General features: G+C 42.5%; 1 protein-coding gene across 1 annotated transcript; it reads right to left on the bottom strand.

Moving 5' to 3' along the window:
* Positions 1-4,793: 4,793 nt before the first annotated feature.
* On the bottom strand, positions 4,794-12,994 carry H3-3A (H3.3 histone A). Its single transcript, NM_001014389.2, is given in 4 exon segments — positions 4,794-5,446; positions 9,913-10,066; positions 11,218-11,368; positions 12,901-12,994. Coding segments are annotated over 3 exon segments (411 nt in total). The 5' UTR covers positions 11,346-11,368; positions 12,901-12,994; the 3' UTR covers positions 4,794-5,317.
* Positions 12,995-21,986: the final 8,992 nt, after the last annotated feature.

The following is a 21,986-nucleotide window of genomic DNA, read 5'->3' as shown; positions in this document are numbered from 1 at the left end:
AACCTGGTTTTAAAAAAGGCAGAGGAATGAGAGATCAAATTGCCAACATCCACTGGATCATGGAAAAAGCAAGAAAGTTCCAGAAAAACATCTATTTCTGCTTTATTGACTATGCCAAAGCCTTTGACTGTGTGGATCACAACAAACTGCAGAAAATTCTGAAAGAGATGGGAATACCAGACCACCTGACCTGCCTCTTGAGAAACCTGTATGCAGGTCAGGAAGCAACAGTTGGAACTGGACATGGAACAACAGACTGGTTCCAAATAGGAAAAGGAGTACGTCAAGGCTGTATATTATCACCCTGCTTATTTAACTTCTATGCAGAGTACATCATGAGAAATGCTGGGCTGGAAAAAGCACAAGCTGGAATCAAGATTGCTGGGAGAAATATCAATAACCTCAGATAGGCAGATGACACTGCCCTTATGGCAGAAAGTGAAGAGGAACTAAAAAGCCTCTTGATGAAAGTGAAAGAGGAGAGTGGAAAAGTTGGCTTAAAGCTCAACAACATTCAGAAAACGAAGATCATGGCATCTGGTCCCATCACTTCATGGGAAATAGATGGGGAAACAGTGGAAACAGTGTCAGACTTTATTTTTCTGGGCTCCAAATCACTGCAGATGGTGACTGCAGCCATGAAATTAAAAGACGCTTACTCCTTGGAAGGAAAGTTATGACCAACCTAGATAGCATATTCTAAAGCAGAGACATTACTTTGCCAACAAAGGTCCGGCTAGTCAAGGCTATGGTTTTTCCAGTGGTTATGTATGGATGTGAGAGTTGGACTGTGAAGAAAGCTGAGTGCCGAAGAATCGATGCTTTTGAGGTGCGGTGTTGGAGAAGACTCTTGAGAGAGTCCCTTGGACTGCAAGGAGATCCAACCAGTCCATTCTAAAGGAGATCAGTCCTGGGTGTTCATTGGAAGGACTGATGCTGAAGCTGAAACTCCAGTACTTTGGCCACCTCATGTGAAGAGCTGACTCATTGGAAAAGACTCTGATGCTGGGAGGGATTGGGGGCAGGAGGAGAAGGGGACGACAGAGGATGAGATGGCTGGATGGCATCACTGACTCGACGGACGTGAGTCTGAGTGAACTCTGGGAGTTGGTGATGGACAGGGAGGCCTGGCGTGCTGCGATTCATGGGGTCGCAAAGAGTCAGACACGGCTGAGTGACTGAACTGAACTGGAGACACAGACATAGAGAACAGGCTTGTGGACACAGTGGGTGAAGGAGAGAGTGAGATGAATTGACAGTTTAGTTAGCTAAACTAACTTTAGCTAGTGGCAAGTTGTATTAATATAACACAGGGAGCTTAACCTGGTGTTCTGTGACAACCTAGAGGGGTGGGATGGGTGGGGCAGGGGGTGGAAGGGAGGTTCAAGAGGAAGGGGACATTTGTATGCTTATGGCTAAATTTATGTTGCTGTATGGCAGAAACCAACAGAACATTGTAAAGAAATTATCCTCCAATTAAAAAAATAGCACTGGTCAGACCAGCAATGACCAATTTTAAGATGAAAAATAAAAGGATTCATAATGACTTTAAGAGCATGCTTCTTACCTAGTTTCACCATTAGTTATTAATGTTCTTACTGACTCAACTGACTTGATCATGTTACTGCTAAGTCGCTTCAGTCGTGTCCGACTCTGTGCGACCCCATAGACAGCAGCCCACCAGGCTCCGCCATCCCTGGGATTCTCGAGGCAAGAACACTGGAGTGGGTTGCCATTTCCTTCTCCAACTGATCATATTACCTAAATCCTATTTCATTTAGAGACCAATGCTTAATGGCATAAGAATGACAGCTATTCAGCAGGAATTTAATAGAAAATGCATACTACCTAGAAAGTTGGGAAGTTGAAGGAATTTTTCTCTACAACTTTGCAAGAAACAGAATGTATGCTTATTAGCTTTATCAGAATTTAAAATTCTACCCCAGCATTTATTGAATATTATGCGCCCAGCCTTGTGTTTTCACTTAATCTTCAAAATAATAAATCAGTTACTATATTTTAAGGTTATGGAAATGTAATGTTAAAATCTGAAGGGCAAGAGAAACATTCATTTAGTATGAATCCAGTCATGTCCAGCTCTTTGGGTTGTAGTTCACCAGATTCCTCTGTCTGTGGGATTTTTCGAGCAAGAATACTGGAATGGGTTGCCATTTTCTTCTCCAGGGGATCTTCCTGACCCAGGGATTGAACCCACGGCTTTGATGTCTCCTATATTGCAGGCGGATTCTTTACCTGCTGTCATCACGGAAGCCCATATTTTAAGGTTATAGAAGCTTAACATTACGATCTGAAGGACAGGAGAAACATTCTAGTATGAATCCAACCAATTTTTTTTCAGTTTTTCTACGTACCAGTACAGGGGCTACAACAGAAAGGACACTGAACCCGTTTTTATAGCACATTCTAGTAGGGGTAAAAAAGGAATGTAATTTCAGATTTTGATAAATAAGGAAATAAAACCAAGGGATGTGACACAGTGTATGTGGGCAGAGGGTTTGGCTGCAGCTTAGTAAGCGAGTGGTGGAAAGATTGGTGAGGCCAGATCAAAAAGGCCTGCCTCATGAGCTAGTTTAGATGTTATGCTGTGAGTAATGGGAAGCCACTAGAAAATTTTAAGTGGGGAAATGATCTGATCTGATTTGTTTTAGAAGCATTCTCTGGGGGCTGTAGAGGCCAGGGGGAATGAGTGGATGGATGCAGACTGACTTAAGTTATGGTAATAGTCCGGGTGAGAGGATAGCAGCTCAAACTAGGATGATAGAAGGTAAGTGGAAAGTTTGGGGCACACTTTTGGAGGAAGTCAACAGGATTTAATGGAGGAATGAAGGTGATGGCTCAAGACTGAGCAGGTTGTGAGCAGCATGTCTTCAAATGCAATTTTAATTTCTTGGCTATGCTGGGTCTTCGATGCTGCACATGCGCTTTGTGTGCATGGGCTTTCTCTAGATGCGGAGTGAAGGCTACTCTCTGGTTTCGATGGGTGACTTTCATTTCTGAGCATAGGTTCAAGGGCTCATGGGCTCAGTAGTTTGTGGTGCACAGGCCTAATTGTTTCACAGCATGTGGGATCTTCCTAGAGCAGAGATTGAACCCATGCACCCTGCCTTGGCAGGTAGGTTCCCAACCACAGGACCACCAGGGATGGCCCCTTCTTGTAATTTCTATTATCTGTCCCTCTCATTCCCAGTTTTGTCTCCCCTGCCCATAGACAGCAACCCACCAGGCTCCGCCATCCCTGGGATTCTCCAGGCAAGAACACTGGAGTGGGTTGCCATTTCCTTCTCCAATGCATGGAAGGGAAAAGTGAAAGTGAAGTCACTCAGTCATGTCAGACTCTTTGTGACCCCATGGACTGCAGCCCACCAGGCTCCTCCATCCATGGGATTTTCCGGGCAAGAGTACTGGAGTGGGTGGCCATTGCCTTCTCCAATCTATGTACATACTCTGGAGTAATAGAAGTTAAAAAAAAAAAAAAGTAAAAAAAAAGTTCCATCTATTTTGCATCATAATCAGAAACATGTTGTAAAAGTTTTGTTTCCCGAATCTTAGGATTTTATAATGACCTATCTAAATGACCATTTTTATCTAAAAATGAGGTTATTGCTAAAAAGGAGCTTAAGAATAATGTATTCATAAGCCCAGTGTTATTTATACCTTATTGATGTGAATTTTAGTTCATCTCACTTCAGTTTCAGAGCACCTTCGTTCATGTTAAAACTAGTGTCAGTACACTAGGGATGTTAAGTCCATCCTCATTTCACATTCCCAATGCTAAATAAAATGCAGTTTTAAGAATGAACTATAGCTGATTAATACAGGGTTAATATACAGTATCTTAAAATAGCCAGCTCTTCAATGCACTAGGTTTTTGAGCTGAAGACTGTTCTACTAGCAGTTAAATTACCACTAAATATTGTTTAATAGTACAATTATTTATAAATGTACTTTCACTACTTATACAGATTTAACTATTTTCATGGGATCCTGCTGGCCAGTTAGGTTTGGGAATTGTTAATACCCATATCCAGAGAGTTAAAATTAGGAGGAAAGCCAGTAGCTCTATTCTTCTTCCCATATAAAGCTTGCATTTACCTCAAAATCACTGCAGGTGGTGACTGCAGCCATGAAACTAAAAGACGCTTACTCCTTGGAAGCAAAGTTATGACCAACCTAGATAGCATATTCAAAAGCAGAGACATTACTTTGCCAACAAAGGTCCATCTAGTCAAGGCTATGGTTTTTCCGGTGGTCATGTATGGATGTGAGAGTTGGACTGTGAAGAAGGCTGAGTGCCAAAGGATGCTTTTGAACTGTGGTGTTGAAGACTCTTGAGAGTCCCTTGGACTGCAAGGAGATCCAACCAGTCCATTCTGAAGATCAGCCCTGGGATTTCTTTGGAAGGAATGATGCTAAAGCTGAAACTCCAGTACTTTGGCAACCTCATGCGAAGAGTTGACTCATTGGAAAACACTGACGCTGGGAGGGATTGGGGGCAGGAGGAGAAGGGGACGACAGAGGATGGGATGGCTGGATGGCATCACTGACTCAATGGACGGGAGTCTGAGTGAACTCCAGGGGTTGGTAATGGACAGGGAGGCCTGGCGTGCTATGATTCGTGGGGTCGCAAAAAGTCGGACACGACTGAGTGACTGAACTGAACTGAATAGTTTCTGATAAAATGTAACAATACTTCATACTAAAATTATTCTGAATATGGAACTTTCAAGGAATTAACTGCACGGTTAACGCTGATAGTAAAGACCCAAAGCAGGTATAGTTTAATGTATTTTAATAGCAAACTTACAGGAACAGCACAGAAGACAGACAACATGAAAAACATGTACTTGCACGTAGGGCAACTCAGTTAGAAAAGTATAGTGAGTGGGTGGAATCTACTGTATGATAAAAATGCTACAAACACCACTTAGTTGCAGTCAATAAGAAATTTACTTGTTTTAAAAAAATCCAAATGCTGGCATTGTCCAGAAAAATTTAACAGGTTTATTTATAATTGTTATAAAGTTGAACTGCTGAAACTTGTTCACTGAAACATTTTGACTTTCATTAATGCTTCATGTCCCCGCATTTATATTAAAAATTCACACACAAATGAAAATGGAAAAACTGCCAATACCTGATTTCTGTCCCCTATTTTCCACTTGCAATCATATACTTAGGTACCTTTTGACCCCATGGAAAAAAAATATCTAACGTTCAGAACTACCAATAACAGGAAGAAGAGAATTTTTTTTTTTTTTTTTTTAAAGAATGAAATGTTTCCCATCATAGTGGATTCTTAAGCACGTTCTCCACGTATGCGGCGTGCTAGCTGGATGTCTTTTGGCATAATTGTTACACGTTTGGCATGGATAGCACACAGGTTGGTGTCTTCAAAAAGGCCAACCAGATAGGCCTCACTTGCCTCCTACAAAAGGAACAGAGAAAAAAAAAATGTTATTATCAACAGTTAAAGATACATCTATATTAGTTAAAAAGATGTTTTTGAGCCCTTTAAAAACCTACTTCAGAAGATGTTGACCACTTACCAAATGCTTAATTTAAAATCTGGGATGAGGCTGAAAGGCAGCTTATTAAAGTGAAAAACTCAAGACTGTAAATCTTTATAAAATACGAAAGTCAAATAATTTCACTACCAAATACTTCACCTTTTCTGTTATATGTGATTTTTAAACAAACTGAAATGTGTCTTGAGTAAAGCAAAAATCAAACTTCAACTCTAACATTTATTCTTATCCTCACAAAGATAAATGGAATTATGTATATCTATTCCAAGTAACACTCTCCCACCTCGGGATGTCCTCCTTTTTCTGAATCTTACTCCCAATTCATTATATCCGTTTGACTACTGGTTTCCATCATATGGGCCTCATCTACCTTTCCTTTAAACACCTCAGAGTTTGACTACCAGGTCAGTGTCCTACTTATATACAATGATCTATTTTGCCAACATATGCACCCCTACTAACTGTACTTTCCTCTATGCACCCCTATCTGTAATGGCATGTTATCCCCTCAGCATTAACACTGACCCCTGTTTTTTCCCATTACATCATAAAGCTTTTGAAGGTATCCTCTTATTCCTACTTTCACTCTAAACTGCTAGCTACATGAATCATTCAATACTTGCAGAGAAGGAAGAAAAAAGGAGAGCTCCTACTTATAATTAACTCTTAAAATTGTTAGTGTTATCTTACAGTTGTCTGAAAAGTTGAAGGATTCCTTGGTCTAGGTTAAAACAACTGCTTACGCATTTTGAAATGAACCAGTCATCAGTCCAACTGTTCTAGTGGATTAGGAACACTAAATGAAAGACATTATTTGGCTTCTCTATAGGCAAGTTATTTCTCTGTTTAAGATATATTTAGGGGAAAAAACCTCACATTTTTAGAGTTGCTATTTTTGTCTTAATTAAAAAATTATTTCCATTTTGGAACTCTTTAGGTAATAAGACTAAAAGAGAAATACAAAAAATACTTGAGCAATTCAAGCCCCACAATACTTCGTAACACACAAGATATAGATGGGAGGGACCAGATTTGCTTTATAAACACTGACTTTGCTAATAACACTTGAGATTCTACTTTTAAAAGTGCTAACAACTCCTCAAATGGTTTGTACTATTCTGTCTTATGAAAATATTTTACCTTCATTCTTTTTAGCCTCTTCTATAAAAATGTTTCATTCAAATTTTACTGTCCTTACATCTTTCTGCAGTATGTTATCAACAGATAAGTCTTATTTGCTTATCCTTTATGGCCTTCCTCAAGATTATTCCATGAAGGAGAAAGCAAACATTCCTCTCGCCCCTGCTTCCCAGGTGCAGGTAATTTTGAACTCAATTTCCTTGGCACTCACACAGGCCTTGTACACTAGCCATCTTTTAATACCCTTAAAAGATGGGTACTTACTTAATAAAATACTTATTTTATGCTCACAATGCTTAGCCCTTGAAGGAATAGAAGTTCAAGAAGTATTTGCTGGCTTGGTTTTTTATATCTAACCTTAACTTGAAACTTGCATCTTTTCTTTTTTTTTTTCCCTTGGATGTGCCCTGTGGCTTGGGGGACTGTTCTCCAACTAGGAACTGTACTTGGGTCCTTAGCCATGAAAGTGCAGAGTCCTGACTACTGGACTGCCAGGGAATGCCCGAAATTTGCACCTTTTCTACACCAGTAGTTCCCTGTATCTTACCTATTCCATATTAAAAGCAAAAGTCCTTAATATTCACGGATTCATCCTTGGGATATTCTAGAAATGGTAAAAAGTTTAGAAAACATAGCATACTGTAGACCCTACTCTTATGAGTTTCACAGTGCACATTAGATACCAGAACTCAAATTCCTCAAGAAAGAAAACAGTTGTTTCTTTTTTTGGTTTCACCCAGCATGTCTCAGGATTATGCAAATCTAGAAGGCTTCTGCAAAATACAGCAGTATGAACTGCTATATGGACAAGCCAACAAGTCCTGAAATTCAAACACCCATTTAAGAGTGGAAAGGTTTTGGCTCCCCTAGTACTATTCAAATATGATATGCGGCAGCTGGGGCTCTCATTGCTATCTTAGAACCTGCTCTAGATGATATGGGGTTGTGTCTGTCAGCTCTGGGAGAAGAGTCAATACAGGGAATTTGACCATGACCCATGTATTTCTAATTCTATTACCAATGTCCAAAGTTTCCTAAACATTAAGGCTATGATGGGATTTAAAGAGGGACACATTAATTTATAGCCCAATGAACAAAATTTTGAGGTAACAGCAAAAAAATATCTTGTAAATGGAAGGAAATGTTAATTCACAACATTTGAGTATATTCAATATCTGACTGTTCCACCATTTCAAACCACCAAAGTCAACTTTTAACATAAGGTGACCTTAATTCAAACTCTCAGTCGTTCGGGGCAAAAGCTAAATTTTAAGTTAGTTAAGTCTTGATAATCTACGGGAAACCAAGTCTGATTCCTCCACCATCCTCCCTAGACTTACTGCCCCCCATCTCTTTTAGTTGTGTTAGAGAAGTTGTGAACTATGTAACTCTAAAGTCAAAAATGGCTTTCTTCTACCCTATTCACATAAGCAAATTCTCCATCTCTATATCCTTAAGAGAAATGAAATATTTTCCAATAAAGAGCTACCAATGCCAGAGTACTACAGGCAGCAGAGTTGAACATTTTGCTCAAAACCAATGCAATCACTTACTGACAAGTATAAAACACAAACCTTAATAACAGCACTGACTTTTAAAAAGACAAGTCTTTTAGCCAGACTGTTAAGTAATCAATTTACAAAGCTCTAACACTGACACTTAGGCTTGACAATGTTGGACTTTCAAGTATAATGTGTGTAACTGTAACTACAGAACAAAATTAGCATCTTTAGGTCAACACTTGAGAATATTTCTGTATTTAAAATTAGTGCAGAAAATATGACTAGCATTTGTAATAAATGAAATGGGATCTAGAAATAGTCAAAGATTAAATCAGAAAATAAAGGTCTTAAGTAACAGCACTGGAAGATTTTAGTAGTTTGAAATTTTAGCAATTTCAATTCACTGAGAATTTAATGGATGCCTACTCCTGGAATTCACCAATCAAATGAAGTTCAGACTAACCATAGAAACAGCTCAACCAATTACACTTCAGGATAGAATCCACCTATCAAATCTTCCTCACACATAAAGGAAAAGCTTGGCAACAGCAGCCTTGAAAAATCCTCCAATGGAATGTATGTCGATTCTGGACCCTCCCCTAAAAGAGATTCTGATGCAGGTCTGTGGAGGTGCCTAGTAATCTGCATTTTAAATCACCTCTAACCCCATGCTGACAGCTAACCCCATGCTGACAGAGGTGGCAGTCTTGCCATACTCTGAGTTACAATGATCTGATGAATGCCAAACACACTTAACATTATAGGTTACTTAAGTGACTGATGTTAACTGTACCCACATACCTAATCAAGTATCTTAGGTGTGGGCATCTCAAGTTGTTTAATCTGGCACAAACCACCAGTATTTCAAATACATGTGTGTGCTCAGTCACGTGTGACTCTGTGACCCTTGGTACTATAGCCTGCCAGGCTCCTCAGTCCATGGGATTTTTCAGGCAAAAATACTGGAGTGGGTTGCCATTTCCTCTTCCAGGAGACCTTCCCAACCCAGGTATCAAACCAGAGTCTCCTGCATTGCAGGCGTATTCTTTACCTCTGAGCCACTGGGGAATTCCATTTCAAATACCTAACCACAGCTAAAACTGTATTTCTCAAAGTTCTGACACACTGGCGCTAAGATTAAACTCACTGTTTCCCATTTAAGTGGAAATCCATATATAATCCCCTTAAACAAACTACATGTCTTCAAACTTCTCTCTTTACAAGCCCAGTAACATCTTTTTCTCCCTGTTGTCAATCCAATCCTAACTACCACTCAAGTTTCTTTTAACTTCAATGCATAATTCTTTAATGTTACCTAGTTCTATCCCAGATATTATGTTTTCTCCACTTGCAACTGCCTCTTCAGGTCCAAGAAGCCATTTATTCTAATTTTCCTTTTATATCATTCCCTGTTTGAAACTAATTACCAATACAGACCTTTGGCCCCATGACTTCCTAATATCCAGCAGCAACTGTAAGTCAAACCAGAGGATTTTTTTTTCCTTTAAACACTGCAATGTTTAAAAATTTTAAATCATATCTGTTTGTATAACCTCAAGCAACTTAACCTTTCTGATATCTCAACAGTGAAACATTAAGACCTATCTCACTGGCTGGTGATATACAAGCATTTGTATATGCTTGTATATATACAAATTTAGAGATGTTCTTGGTACAAAGCAGAACCAGCCAACTCTCAGAGCCTTTCCCACCCACCATTTTACCTGCAAAGCACCAATAGCTGCACTCTGGAAGCGCAGATCTGTTTTGAAGTCCTGAGCAATTTCCCGCACCAGACGCTGGAAGGGAAGTTTGCGAATCAGAAGTTCAGTGGACTTCTGATAACGTCTAATTTCACGGAGTGCCACAGTACCAGGCCTTTAAAACAAAACATTAAAGAAATGGTTACCAAATACATAAGAGAACTTAGAAGAGTGGTCATCAGCTTCAAAGAGATGGAGTCACTTTTCAAAAAATAAATCACCTTTCTTCAGCGTTTGTATCAAATTTCACTTATTAATTTATGACCTAAATATTCAAATCTGTTAGAAGTAACACAGTACTTTTAAGACAAAAAAACATGATATTAAAGCAGATTCCCGGCAGGGAGTTTAATAATCACAGTCCCCTTAATTTTCTTCATCTTTAACATAAACATCACCAACTTCTGTTATAATTACAACTTGGGAAGGTACTAGGACACTAAAAAAGAAGTCAAAGTTTTTCAGACTTTTAATTTGACACCACTCTCATTCTTCCCACTGGCACCCCCCATTCTTCTCAAAGATCTACCAGCACAACCCAATGAGCTTCACTTAAAAAAACACACTTACAGTATTTAAGTTCAATTTCCTAGAATACCTTTGACACTGCATATCCCTCATGAATGACTAAACTGATGAACACTCTTTTGTGTTGTATTTTCCATATGGAAATTTTTTCCTTTAAGTAATTTTAAGCAAGAAATTTACCTCAATCCTGACTTAATTTCTTACACTTTTACTTTAGGCTAATCATTTGCAGAGGGTAAATACAGACAACTTCTGCCCTCTAATGGCAGATGCACTCAATAACACTGCTCAGGGTAGTTCAAAACTAAATATGCCAATAGAAGGAAAAACCAATCCAAGTAAACGAAGAACTTATGTATAACACAATGTCCCCATCTTGATTAAATTATTTTACCAGATGCCAGAGTAGCCTCAAAAATGTATTTAAAAAACAACACTTTTCTATTTAAAACGTATGTATTACACCTAACAGCTAAGTAAAAATGTTAGTCTATCCTATTAACGTTATTAGAGATACAACGTCTTCTTTGGGCTATGGGCACGATTGGATTCAAAATTAAACATATTCCCAATAAAACCTAACACTATAAATTATATACACATTTTAAAGTAGTAAATATTTAACAAAGGGAAAAACAGATTCTCTAAAGGAGAAAGTATGCTTATACATCTTTTTATTAGATTATATAAATACTTCGAGAGATAAGACTTTCTTTCATTTTTCCTCTTTTAAAATACCTGTAACGATGAGGTTTCTTCACCCCTCCAGTAGAGGGCGCACTCTTGCGAGCGGCTTTTGTAGCGAGTTGCTTCCTCGGTGCTTTACCACCGGTCGATTTGCGGGCAGTCTGCTTTGTACGAGCCATGGTATAGAGACCTCCTTACTTACCTACCAGCATCGGAAAAAACCAAAAATCACCATATGCAACTACCACACACACAAGTTTTCCTGCCACTACCCCCCCAATCTGGAAATTATGATTAGTATTAAAAAAAAAAAAAAAAAGTCCATAATGTTATGTAATTTGAAAGGGTGCAGATTACATCTACCACCCAAATATGACTTTTTGAAACAAACTGTAGTACTAGAAAATTGTTAGCCTTAACACCAGTCATCTCTCAAAATGCCCAATCAGCGATAAACGGCAAATCAAAAAGACCCCCCAACAGCCTTCGCTTCCATTTCTTTAAATAAACTGGAAATTAGAAATGTCTGTAAACATTCCATCCACGAACAAGTCAAAAGAACTAAGCCACACACCACAGAAAGGTCGAGTCAAATTACAGCAAAAAAGGTTTTAGTCACCCCCCCCCGCCGCCCCCCCTTTACGTCTGGCAGTTGATAGATTGCTGTAAATATCTGAAAACATTCCTGGTTTTGCATCTCTACAGTTCTGTTGACAAAAAGGCGTCTCAAAAAACAAGGGGAACAACAGCTACCAACAGCGAGCATTCTACAAAGCACCGCCCTCGAGTCCAGTCCTCAGAGGATTCGCAATGAAATAATAAAAAAAAAATTGCCCCGCACCCAGGCTTTAATTAACGCACTAGACTGGCCGACTGGTCCACCTCAAGCACCGCATAAACTTTTGGTTTCGCCTCCTCCGGCCCCTCAACACAGGGTCCCCCAGCCTGCCCGCCTCGCTCCTAGCGTCTCGCGCAGGCACAAACTCGGCTCCCAGACCAGAACAAAATGGAAACAATCGCAAAACGTATCCGATTCCTTTCCAAAGAGACAAAACACCAAATCGCTCGAAAATACTCCATCCCCTGCCACGTGCCGCCCTCCAAAATGCAAAAGTTTTTTTTGCATTTCAAATGCATCAAGTTTCCGCTTCTCTAAAAAGGAGAAAAAAATGTTTCTCTTTAAAATTTTTTCCTCCTTTTTTGAAATGGGGAAGAGAGAAACGGGGGAAAAAATATGGTCGGTGACCAGAGAAGAGAGACAAGATGGTGAAGCTTAGCAACAACTGTGGGGAGGCAGCAAAAAGCGAGTTACCCCAGGGTGGGAAGCAGCGGCGATTTCCACCCTTTTCCCGCCCGAAAACTGGGGTCCGGGGTCCGGGGTCGGTAGTTAAGAGGCCCGCGCGGGTCGTGGTGAAGGTCTGGGGTCCCGGGAAGGGGCGGCGGGCGGGATTTCACCGAAGAAAAAGGAGCTAGGGGCGCGGGGAGGGAGAGCAGGCTCGGCGACGCGGCGGTTGCTGCTGTTGGGCTGAGGCGACGAGAGACTGGGGAGCCGCCGGAGCCGCCGCTGCCTGAGGGGAGAGGAAAACTCGCTCCTCACCTCCATTTCTGGGCCAAAAAGTTTTGGGGCCAAGCCGGAGGGACCCTGGGTCCCCTCCCGGCACCGCCGGGGCCCGGCCCGGGGCTGACGGCAAGCGGGGCTCGGTTCCGGGGAAGCGGGCAGACGGGGAAACTTACCCCCCTTCTCCTTCGGCTGGAGCTCGGCGAGCTAGAGGCGGCGCTGGCGTTGGAGAGCGACGGCGGCGCGGCGGCGGCTGCGAACACAATTGAAAGATGGCTGACACCGAGGCTATCCCCCAACACAAGCCGCCCCGCCCCCGCGCCGCGCGCCAACCAATCACACACAATGGAGGGAAGGCTCGGCCCCGCCCCCGCCCCCTCGCTCGCGCCCCGCCTCCCCCCTCCCCCCGCGCGCCCGTTCGCTGGCGCGCGCTCGCCCCTCCCCCGCGCGCCGCCCGCTCCCTCCTCCCGGCTGCCTCGCGCAGTGTGTGTACAAACACAAAAGACACGCTGAAGGGCCGCCGGCTCCCGCCGAGACGGCCGCCCGCCCACCCCCGTTTTAACTCCAGCTCCCCGGCCCCGCACTCCCACCCAGCTCCGTGCGCACACGTCATGGAACTCAGGAAGCTCGGGTTTGGGGCGCCGAGGGGGAAGTTGGGGGGAGGGGCGGGCGGGAGGAGGCGCGGCGGGTGAACGCCCGGCCTGCGGGCGTCTCGGGCAGCGGCGGGGAGGGTGAGGGAGGGGGCGCCCCGCTCCGGCGCGCGTCCCCGAGGCGCCCCGGACGGCGGGGGGCGGGGAGGAGGACACCGCCGGCCCAGTCTCCGAGCCCCAGTTGCAAACACTACCCGACAGGAAGCTTGCAAATAGAAACCTTGCACCCCGCGCCTACATTCGGTTGGGGCTGCTCTAGCACTGGCAGGGCTGCCGGCGGCCGTTTCCCTCCTTTCGCTACGGGCCAGGTGCGGCCGGGCAGCCCGCAGACAACTTTATTCACTCAAGACACCGGCTCGGGCCGTGGCGGTCTCGCGGTGCAGGTTGCGGGCTGCAGGCGGTCCGCGAGAACTCTGCCACCTGGGACGCCTGGCTCCTCGCAGGTGGCATCTCCAGGCCGACGGAGACGGCCAGGGACGGGGCTCGCCTTCTTCCTGGGTCGGGATGCCTGATGCAAGATGGCTGTATTTTGTAAGCTTCTAAAACAATATATGGAATACACAGCTAACTGCCCGAGGGCCTGAATACCAGCCTTGGCAGCTGTTCTACCAGCCAGTTCGGCTTTTTAACCATTTCAGTTTTAGGTAGAATTGCCAAATGCCGTATAGTCAAATGTCAGCAGCTTCTGAATAGTTGGATGCGGCGGTAAGTGGCATAAGTAAGGAAAACGTCTTTGGGGATCATCACATTTATCCATTTTCCAATTCTCAGTAGCATAGGAAACAGATTTCAGGTTCAAGTTACCCACGTTGTCATTTCATTGGCCTTAGAATATATGCACCGTCCCTAGATGGCTTTGACAACACTTGAAACTACGTGCTAAGGTTTTCAATAGAAGTGTCGTGCAGACATCCCATAGGATAGTGAAGGAGATAAATTTCATAGATGGAGAGCATAACTACTATTGATACTCTGAAGCTCTTATAAGGCATCTTAGTCATAAACATTACCCTGAAATCAGATATGAGAGAGGGAATAGATTTGTCCAAGGTCACTTAAGTGAAGAACAGACACAGGAGAAACAAACAAACAAAATCCAGTCCTGTTTCATTATTATTTAATGAATGTTAAGTGTCTGTGGTTGCTGTGCAGAACACATGCAATTTGCAAGCCTGTCCTAATAGCACATATGCAAAAAAGCTTAGGCTGAGCTGCCAGCGAAGAGTTCCTATAATTTGCGCCAAGAAAAGGGTTTTTTTTTGTTTGTTTGTTTTTTGTTTTGAGGAAACCAAAATATTTGTTGGCTTTTTCCCAGGAAGGCTGATACACATCAATTAAATTAATCATCTCTTCAAAAAATATTGAATGACATATATAATGTTCTCTTTATCTGCTAGATTTTTCCGTAGCTTCCATTTTTTTACTTAAAAATATTTCTGAGGGCCGGGAAAACTTTTAGATGACATAATTCTAATCTTGGACTATCTGAACCTACTTAGCTGTCCATCTGTAAAATGGAAGTGATATTTATGTGTGAAGATAGGCCACAAGTTTTTTCTAGTTGTAGGATCAAGTATGTTTCGCAGTTGGGTAGGTGTCTGGTTGGGCTTCCCAGATGGCTCAGTGATAAAGAATCCGCCTGCTAATGTAGGAGATGCAGGTTCAATGCCTGGGTGGAGGAGATCCCTGAAGAAGAGAATGGCTACCCACTCCAGTATTCTTGCCTGAAGAATTCTATGGACAGAGGAGCTTGCTGGGCTACAGTCCACGGGATCACAGAGTCAGACACGACTGAGCAACACTACTATGTCCATTAAATCTCTTATCATCTATGATTCTCTCTAGTTGCACTTTGTTGAAAAGTATGTCTTGAGGCTTTGGATCCCAGTCCTCTTTCCTTAATTGTCCCTCCTTCAGTCTTGCCCAGTAAATGGCATTATGATTTACTTAATTGTTCAGACCAAAATTCCTCTGAAAAACTTATCAGAATGACCTGCTCCTCTCCTCTTGCCTGTCCCCTCAGTCACTTTCTATATGACCTTTCTCTTTCCACTCTTGCACCTCTGTATTCCATTCTCTACATTGCATGCAGAGATTAGATTTATAGAATGTAAATTGGATTAAGTCACACCCTTCCATAAATCTATTTGGAGGCCTCCCACTGCTCTTGGTTAAAATGCAGGGCCTGGCATCACCCCTGCCCTCCCTAGTGACATTCTGCTGCAACCCAACTACCTTATCTTTCAAGTCTTCTCTCCTGAGGGTCATTACACTGTTTTGCAGGTTAAATGCTCTCCCCAAGGTTTACACAGGAGTCCAAGTGGCTCAGTGGTAAAAGAATGCACCTGCCAATGCAGGAGATGCAGGAGACCCTGGTTCAATCCTTGGGAGGAGGAAATGGCAACCTGTTCCACTGTTCTTGCCTGGAAAATTCCATGGATAGAGGAGCCAGGCAGGGTCGCAAAGAGTCGGACACAACCAAGTGACTGAGCACTTACGCATAAGGTTTACACAGAGCTGGCTCCTTCATCTTCTAAGGCAACATTTTGCACTTTCCCATATCTCTTAGAAAAAGATCCTTTTTATAAGGTCCACAGAAGAAAACTGAAGGGGATTTGGAGCCATTCATATGGAACTTGATTAAAACTTTTATTATATGTTTTTATATTACATAATCATATAAGAGAAAATAATTGCATTTTAAAGAAAATCAATATCAAACTTATGTAAAACTCTCAAATAAAATGTTTTCAAAGTTTTTAACAAGAAATGTTGAGGTTTTAAACTTGAAATGACCACATACTATTCCTGATCAAGACTTTAGAATGAAGATCTCTTCAGATTCTTGATGTTCTTATCATTGAAAAACGTTAAAATATAATTTTCAGTTATTCAAAAAAGTGTAACAGTTGGAGTTATGTATTTAAAATTCTTCCCTTTCTTTCATTGACAAGTGTAGTCTTGGAATTTCTTGTGAATGGATTTTGAATCCAGCTAAGCTTTTTGAAAATCAAGTATTTTTAAATTATACCTCCAATTTTCAAAATACACATGTGTTGCTAAGCAGTCATCCTGTAGGTGCCTTGGTCACCACAAAAAAGTCTAAAATAGCAAGAAATACCTGGTAGGAGGACAGAAATTCAAATCTGCAGCAGCAGCTCTATTCAGCTTCCTTGTCCTCAACTCTGGTTGCATCTTGGGCCACACCAGTACTCCTTGGGCACTTGGCACAGTAGTCCTCAGGTTCCTGGTCCATGATGCTCCCTGCCTTGTGGGACTAAAGCCGGGGTCTGGAGTCTAGAGCACCTCTTGGACTGTGCTCAACACATCCTATGGAGCATTGAGTGGTTCTCATTTATCTGCTTATCTGCTCACCTCTGTGCCAACCGAGGGGCACAAATCAGACTCAGACCGATCAGGTTGCCCTTCAAGGAGCCTCAGAAGAGGCTGCTCGAAGGAGCTCTGGGGTGTAGGACTGAGAGGACCTATTTCCTGGCACTTCCATAGCCCAGAGTGAAGGCCCCTGGATGGCTCTGAGGTCTCAGTTCCAATGTCACCCCTCAGCCACACTGAGTCCCTGTCTTCCTTCCCCTAACCCTCATATTATACTTGGTCACATTTCCATGCTTATTGCTTTCACAGCAATTCTCACAAGCTGATGTTTTGATTCTTTTAGTGATTAGTGGTCTCAGCTAGACTGTAAACTTAGTGAGAGCAGGAGCCTTGATATTTTAAACACTGTTCTGTCTGCATCAACCTGTATAGTACCCAGCCCACACCAAACACTTAATAAATATTTGATGGATAAGTAAAAGGTGACCGTATTTTTGTGGAGTTTTATATTATAAATGTATTTTGTTTATAGGATATTCACATCTGAAAACACATATCTCTGAGTTAACGAGGGGCTTCTCTGGTGATTCGGTGGTTAGGAATCTGCCTGCCAATGCTGGACATACGTGTTCAATCCCTGATCCGGGAAGATCCCACATGCTGCAGAGCAGTTAAGCCTGTGGGCCACAACTACTGAACCTGTGCCCTAGGGCTTGTGCTCTGCAACAGAAGAAACCACCACCGTGAGAAGCCCACACACAACACAGAGTAGCCCCTGCTTGTGGCAACCAGAGAAAAGCCCTCGAAGTGCAAAGACCCAGCACAGCCAAAAATACGAATGAGCTATGACATCTTTTTCAGTATTCTCATCAGTTTAATGAGAAGGCAATGGCAACCCACTCCAGTACTCTTGCCTGGTAAATCCCATAGATGGAGGAGCCTGGTAGGCTGCAGTCCATGGGATCGCGAAGAGTGGGACACAACTGAGCGACTTCGCTTTCACTTTTCATTTTCATGCATTGGAGAAGGAAATGGCAACCCACTCCAGTGTTCTTACTTGGAAAATCCCAGGGACGGCGGAGCCTGGTGGGCTGCTGTCTATGGGGTCACACAGAGTTGGACATGACTGAATCGACTTAGCAGCAGCAGCAGCAGTTTAAGAAAGATAAATATTTTTCTCGTGATGAGATTGTAAGGATGAAAACTGCCCATTTGGCCGGGGCTAACTGTCACTATTAATGTTTTATAAGTTTTGAACACTCATTAAGTGACCAATGGCATCTATTATCGTTATTCCCTGCTCATCAAGCGGCCTTGGGCTTGCAGTTGGGGTCTCTGTGTATATCCCCAGTATCCAGGAGATTGTCACATCTCTTTGTAAATGAATGGGTGTCCCAGTTCTACATCTGTCTTGGTGAGTGAGTTAGTGTAGGTCTCCCCTGAAGGAGAGCCAAGAAATTAAGTGGTTTTTGAGAGTGCAAGGCCCAAAGCCATGCCTTTGAGCCATAGTGAATTCATACATGTATGTGGCACCTGGGGAAGCTTCTTGGACATTAAACAGCCTTTGAGACACTCCCCAACCCTTCCTTCAAACTTCAACATTCTGATATAATGATCTTGACACTTGCTAAATATTAAAAAACAGGCAAAAAATTTCTGTTTCATAAAAAAATCCTTTAAAAAAGGATTCTCTCTTTTAAACAAACACAAACAAAATATTCCCTTTTCTCCAAGAACTGGATTAATTGACCAAGTTCAAGAAAAGACAGTTTCAAAAAGTAATACCTTCTCCTCTGGAGAAAAGAGGAGTTATGCTTCCTTTGGTAGACTGAGAATATTCTACCGTACAGAGCTGCTGCTGCTGCTAAGTCACTTCAGTCGTGTCCGACTCTGTGCGACCCCATAGACAACAGCCCACCAGGCTCCGCCGTTCCTGGGATTCTCCAGGCAAGAACACTGGAGTGGGTTGCCATTTCCTTCTCCAATACATGAAAATGAAAAGTGAAAGTGAAGTCGCTCAGTTGTGTCCAACTCTTCACGACCCCGTGGACTGCAGCCTACCAGGCTCCTCCGTCTATGGGATTTACCAGGCAAGAGTACTGGAGTGGGGTGCCATTGCCTTCTCCACTGTACAGCTAGCCTGTCATAAGGACAAGGACTTGAGTTACCAGGGAGCCGGGAACTGCCTTGTATGGTTTTTTAATGACCCAAGCAATGGTGTTTCCCTTTTCTAGTATAAAAGGAATGAAGTAAATTCTTTCTTCTATAACCCCCTTTATCAAATACTTATAATACCTCAAATACCAGATAGGTTAACTTAGCCCTATTAAGAATTTTTCTTTTTAATTATGTTTTTCACAATTAAGAATTAAATTGTAAAACATGTTATCAAACTAAGTACGAAGGCTTTACCTAGAAATGAAAATTTCTAAAATCCCCTAAAAATCCATAGACTCCCCTATATTCTCAGATGGATTGTTTGCCCCCTAGGTTGGAATGAGAGGGCTTGGGGCTCATATGGTTCCCTGTTGAAATAGTTAGCTTCCCTAGGGCCACCTCTGACACTGATATCCATTCACAGCAAGACACATCTTGGACATACTCCCCAGGCCTCATAGAAGGAGCTCTCTGTACCCCTAATAATCCTCAAACAGTGTGGCTGAGTTCACCAGATAAAATGGTGCCTGGGATGTATATATCCAAGGATGAATTTATACTAATAAATGTTTTGTTGAAATTTTGTTGTTTACCTGACATTCAAATTTACCCTGGCATCCTATATTTTTATTTTTTAAGCTTAGCAACCCTTCCACCTACTAAGGGGCTGTTTCTTTCAACTCTCCGTGACCCCAGCTCCCCACTGCTCAAAACTCTCTGAGCCTCTTTAGCAGCCAAGCCTGGGCCTAGAGGACTGGTGTTCACCTTGCATTTTTTACCACTTCTGTCCTTCCCTTTCTAGAAAGCAAACTGCTCCATAGGAGATCTCCACACTCAAGGGGTTTTCAGGCCTTCTCAGGTCTCTTTTGGAAACTTTAGACCCATCCACGGTCATGGCAAAGTGCCATAATAGCTGACATTATTACTCTGTTCTCCTTCCTAAATATTTTGCCAAGAAACTACCCCAGTTTGGGGCCCTTGCCACAGCGTACCAGTGCTGTAAGGTTGACAGTGCTATCTGAATTCTATTCCCATTTAGTCCTTCCTCCAGCAGAACCCACCCAATGATGACACCCAAGAATAGTCAGACCAAAGGAAACCAAGTGGGAAGGGAGGGAAATCTGTAGTCAAACAAGACTGAGTGTGAATCCTAGCCCTTCCACTTATCACCAACTGAGTGTTAACCTCTCTGGATCTTAGTTCCTCATCTGTAAAATGGACAGAATTACCTTAAAGTATAATAATAATCCTATCTTGCCAGGTCACCATAAGGATTAGAAAGAATAAATACAGAGCACCTGATATAGAGTCTGGGCTCCATGAATGATCCATTGTGTCAAACCTGTCTTACTGCTTCCCATAGCTATGATATTCTATGTATCATTGCAATGTAAAGTAGCTGTATGGGACTTACCTGGTGGCTCAGTGGTTAAGAATCTGCCTGCCAGTGCAGGACACACGGGTTCCATCCCTGATCCAGGAGGATCTCACAGGCCAAGGAGTAACTAAGCCTGTGTGCCACAACTACTGAGCCTGTATTCTAGAGCCCGTGCTGTGCAACAAAAGAAGCCACCACCACGAGAAGCCCATGAACCACAACACAGAGTAACCTCTGCTTGCAGCAACTAGAGAAAGCCTGTGCGCAGCAATGAAGACTCAGTGAAGCCAAAAAATAATTTTTTTTAAAAAGTATACTTAATTTAAAAAAATTAAGTGGCTATATTAATAGTTCTCAAACACATGGGCAAATTGTGACCTTTTCAGAAGCATGAAGATCCTGGTTATCTTTAGAGAATTTGTCATGCTTTATTTGGCTTCAGGCCCCTGCTAGGTAGCTAGTCAGTGTCCCCCAGGACATAGCATGGGCCCAGTACTTCTAAATAAGGTTTAGGAAGAAGCTTAATTAAGCAATCGCCACATTATTGGAAGCCCCACAATGTCTTCCAATCTCTGAGGTAGACCAGTAGTTGCAGAATCTGAAGGAAGATCTTTCCATGCTGGGTCCATAGAAGTGTTAACATCCCAGACAGAGAGAGACCAACAGAGAGGGAGCAACTGACTCTGCCTAGGCGATTTTTTGGCTTATAAGTAGAGTTCTTCCCTGGATATACATACTGTCTGATGACCCTTGGGGGTCATCAAGGACATCCTACTGCCACTCAAAACCAACAGGAAAAGCCCTTTGTTCTATGGAGAAGACTCTCCCTAACTTTGGATATGACTAAGTTATCTTGGAATGATATCTGTGCGTTTCCTCCAAAAGTGATTAGCTTTTCTTTACTTCTGGGTTATCTTGAATCTAGAGAAGGAAATGGCAACCTACTCCAGTGTTCTTGCCTGGAGAATCCTATGGACAGACCATGGGGTCACAGAGTCGGACATGACTGAGCGACAAACACTGTCTTGAATGCCGTAAGTAGCTTCTTCACACCTAGTTACCAGAAGTCCCTGATGAAAAAGAGATCTATTGTCATTTCAAAAACCAAGGGTCCCTTAAATTTATTAGGAGACAAAGAGATGCCGACACATTAAACATGAGTTATACAGGGTTTATTAAAAGTCTTTTATATGCACTATTGCCCCCTACGAATTATCATTTGTGGATATAGACTCCCTCCACTTCCTAATCAGCCCAGTTCTTAGAAAATTTAGAATTTAATATATGGGCCAGGAAATGGGAAAACAAAATTGAAAAACATTGATCTAAATAATTCTGGTTAAAAAATAGTAGATATTTGGACTGACTAGATTTTTTTTTTTTCTTTATTGCAGTCTATGCTTTCCAAATTTTTGTTTTTACAGTGAGACTATATTACTTCTATAGTTAGAAAAAAGTTGAAGTGCAAAAACTGGGAAAAGGCACCCTCGGCTCCTGACAGAATGACTTGGAATGGCAGGCACAGAAAACTGGCTCTGCTTGGGGTTTGCCTCTTACAAACGTGAGGCCAGGATCGGCCCACAGGTCTAAACAGGATCTGCTAGCAGCTCACTAGATGTGAACACCTGGAGAGGGAAATGACGACCCACTCCAGTATTCTTGCCTGGAAAATCCCATGGCCGGAAGAGCCTGGTGGGCTACAGTCCATGGGGTTGCAAAGAGTCAGACACGACTGAGCGACTGA

The sequence above is a fragment of the Bos taurus genome, chromosome 16 (assembly GCF_002263795.3).
Source record: "Bos taurus isolate L1 Dominette 01449 registration number 42190680 breed Hereford chromosome 16, ARS-UCD2.0, whole genome shotgun sequence".
NCBI lineage: Eukaryota > Metazoa > Chordata > Mammalia > Artiodactyla > Bovidae > Bos > Bos taurus.
The sequence above is the reverse complement of the archived record's forward strand: the minus strand, read 5'-3'. Positions and strand labels throughout refer to the sequence as shown.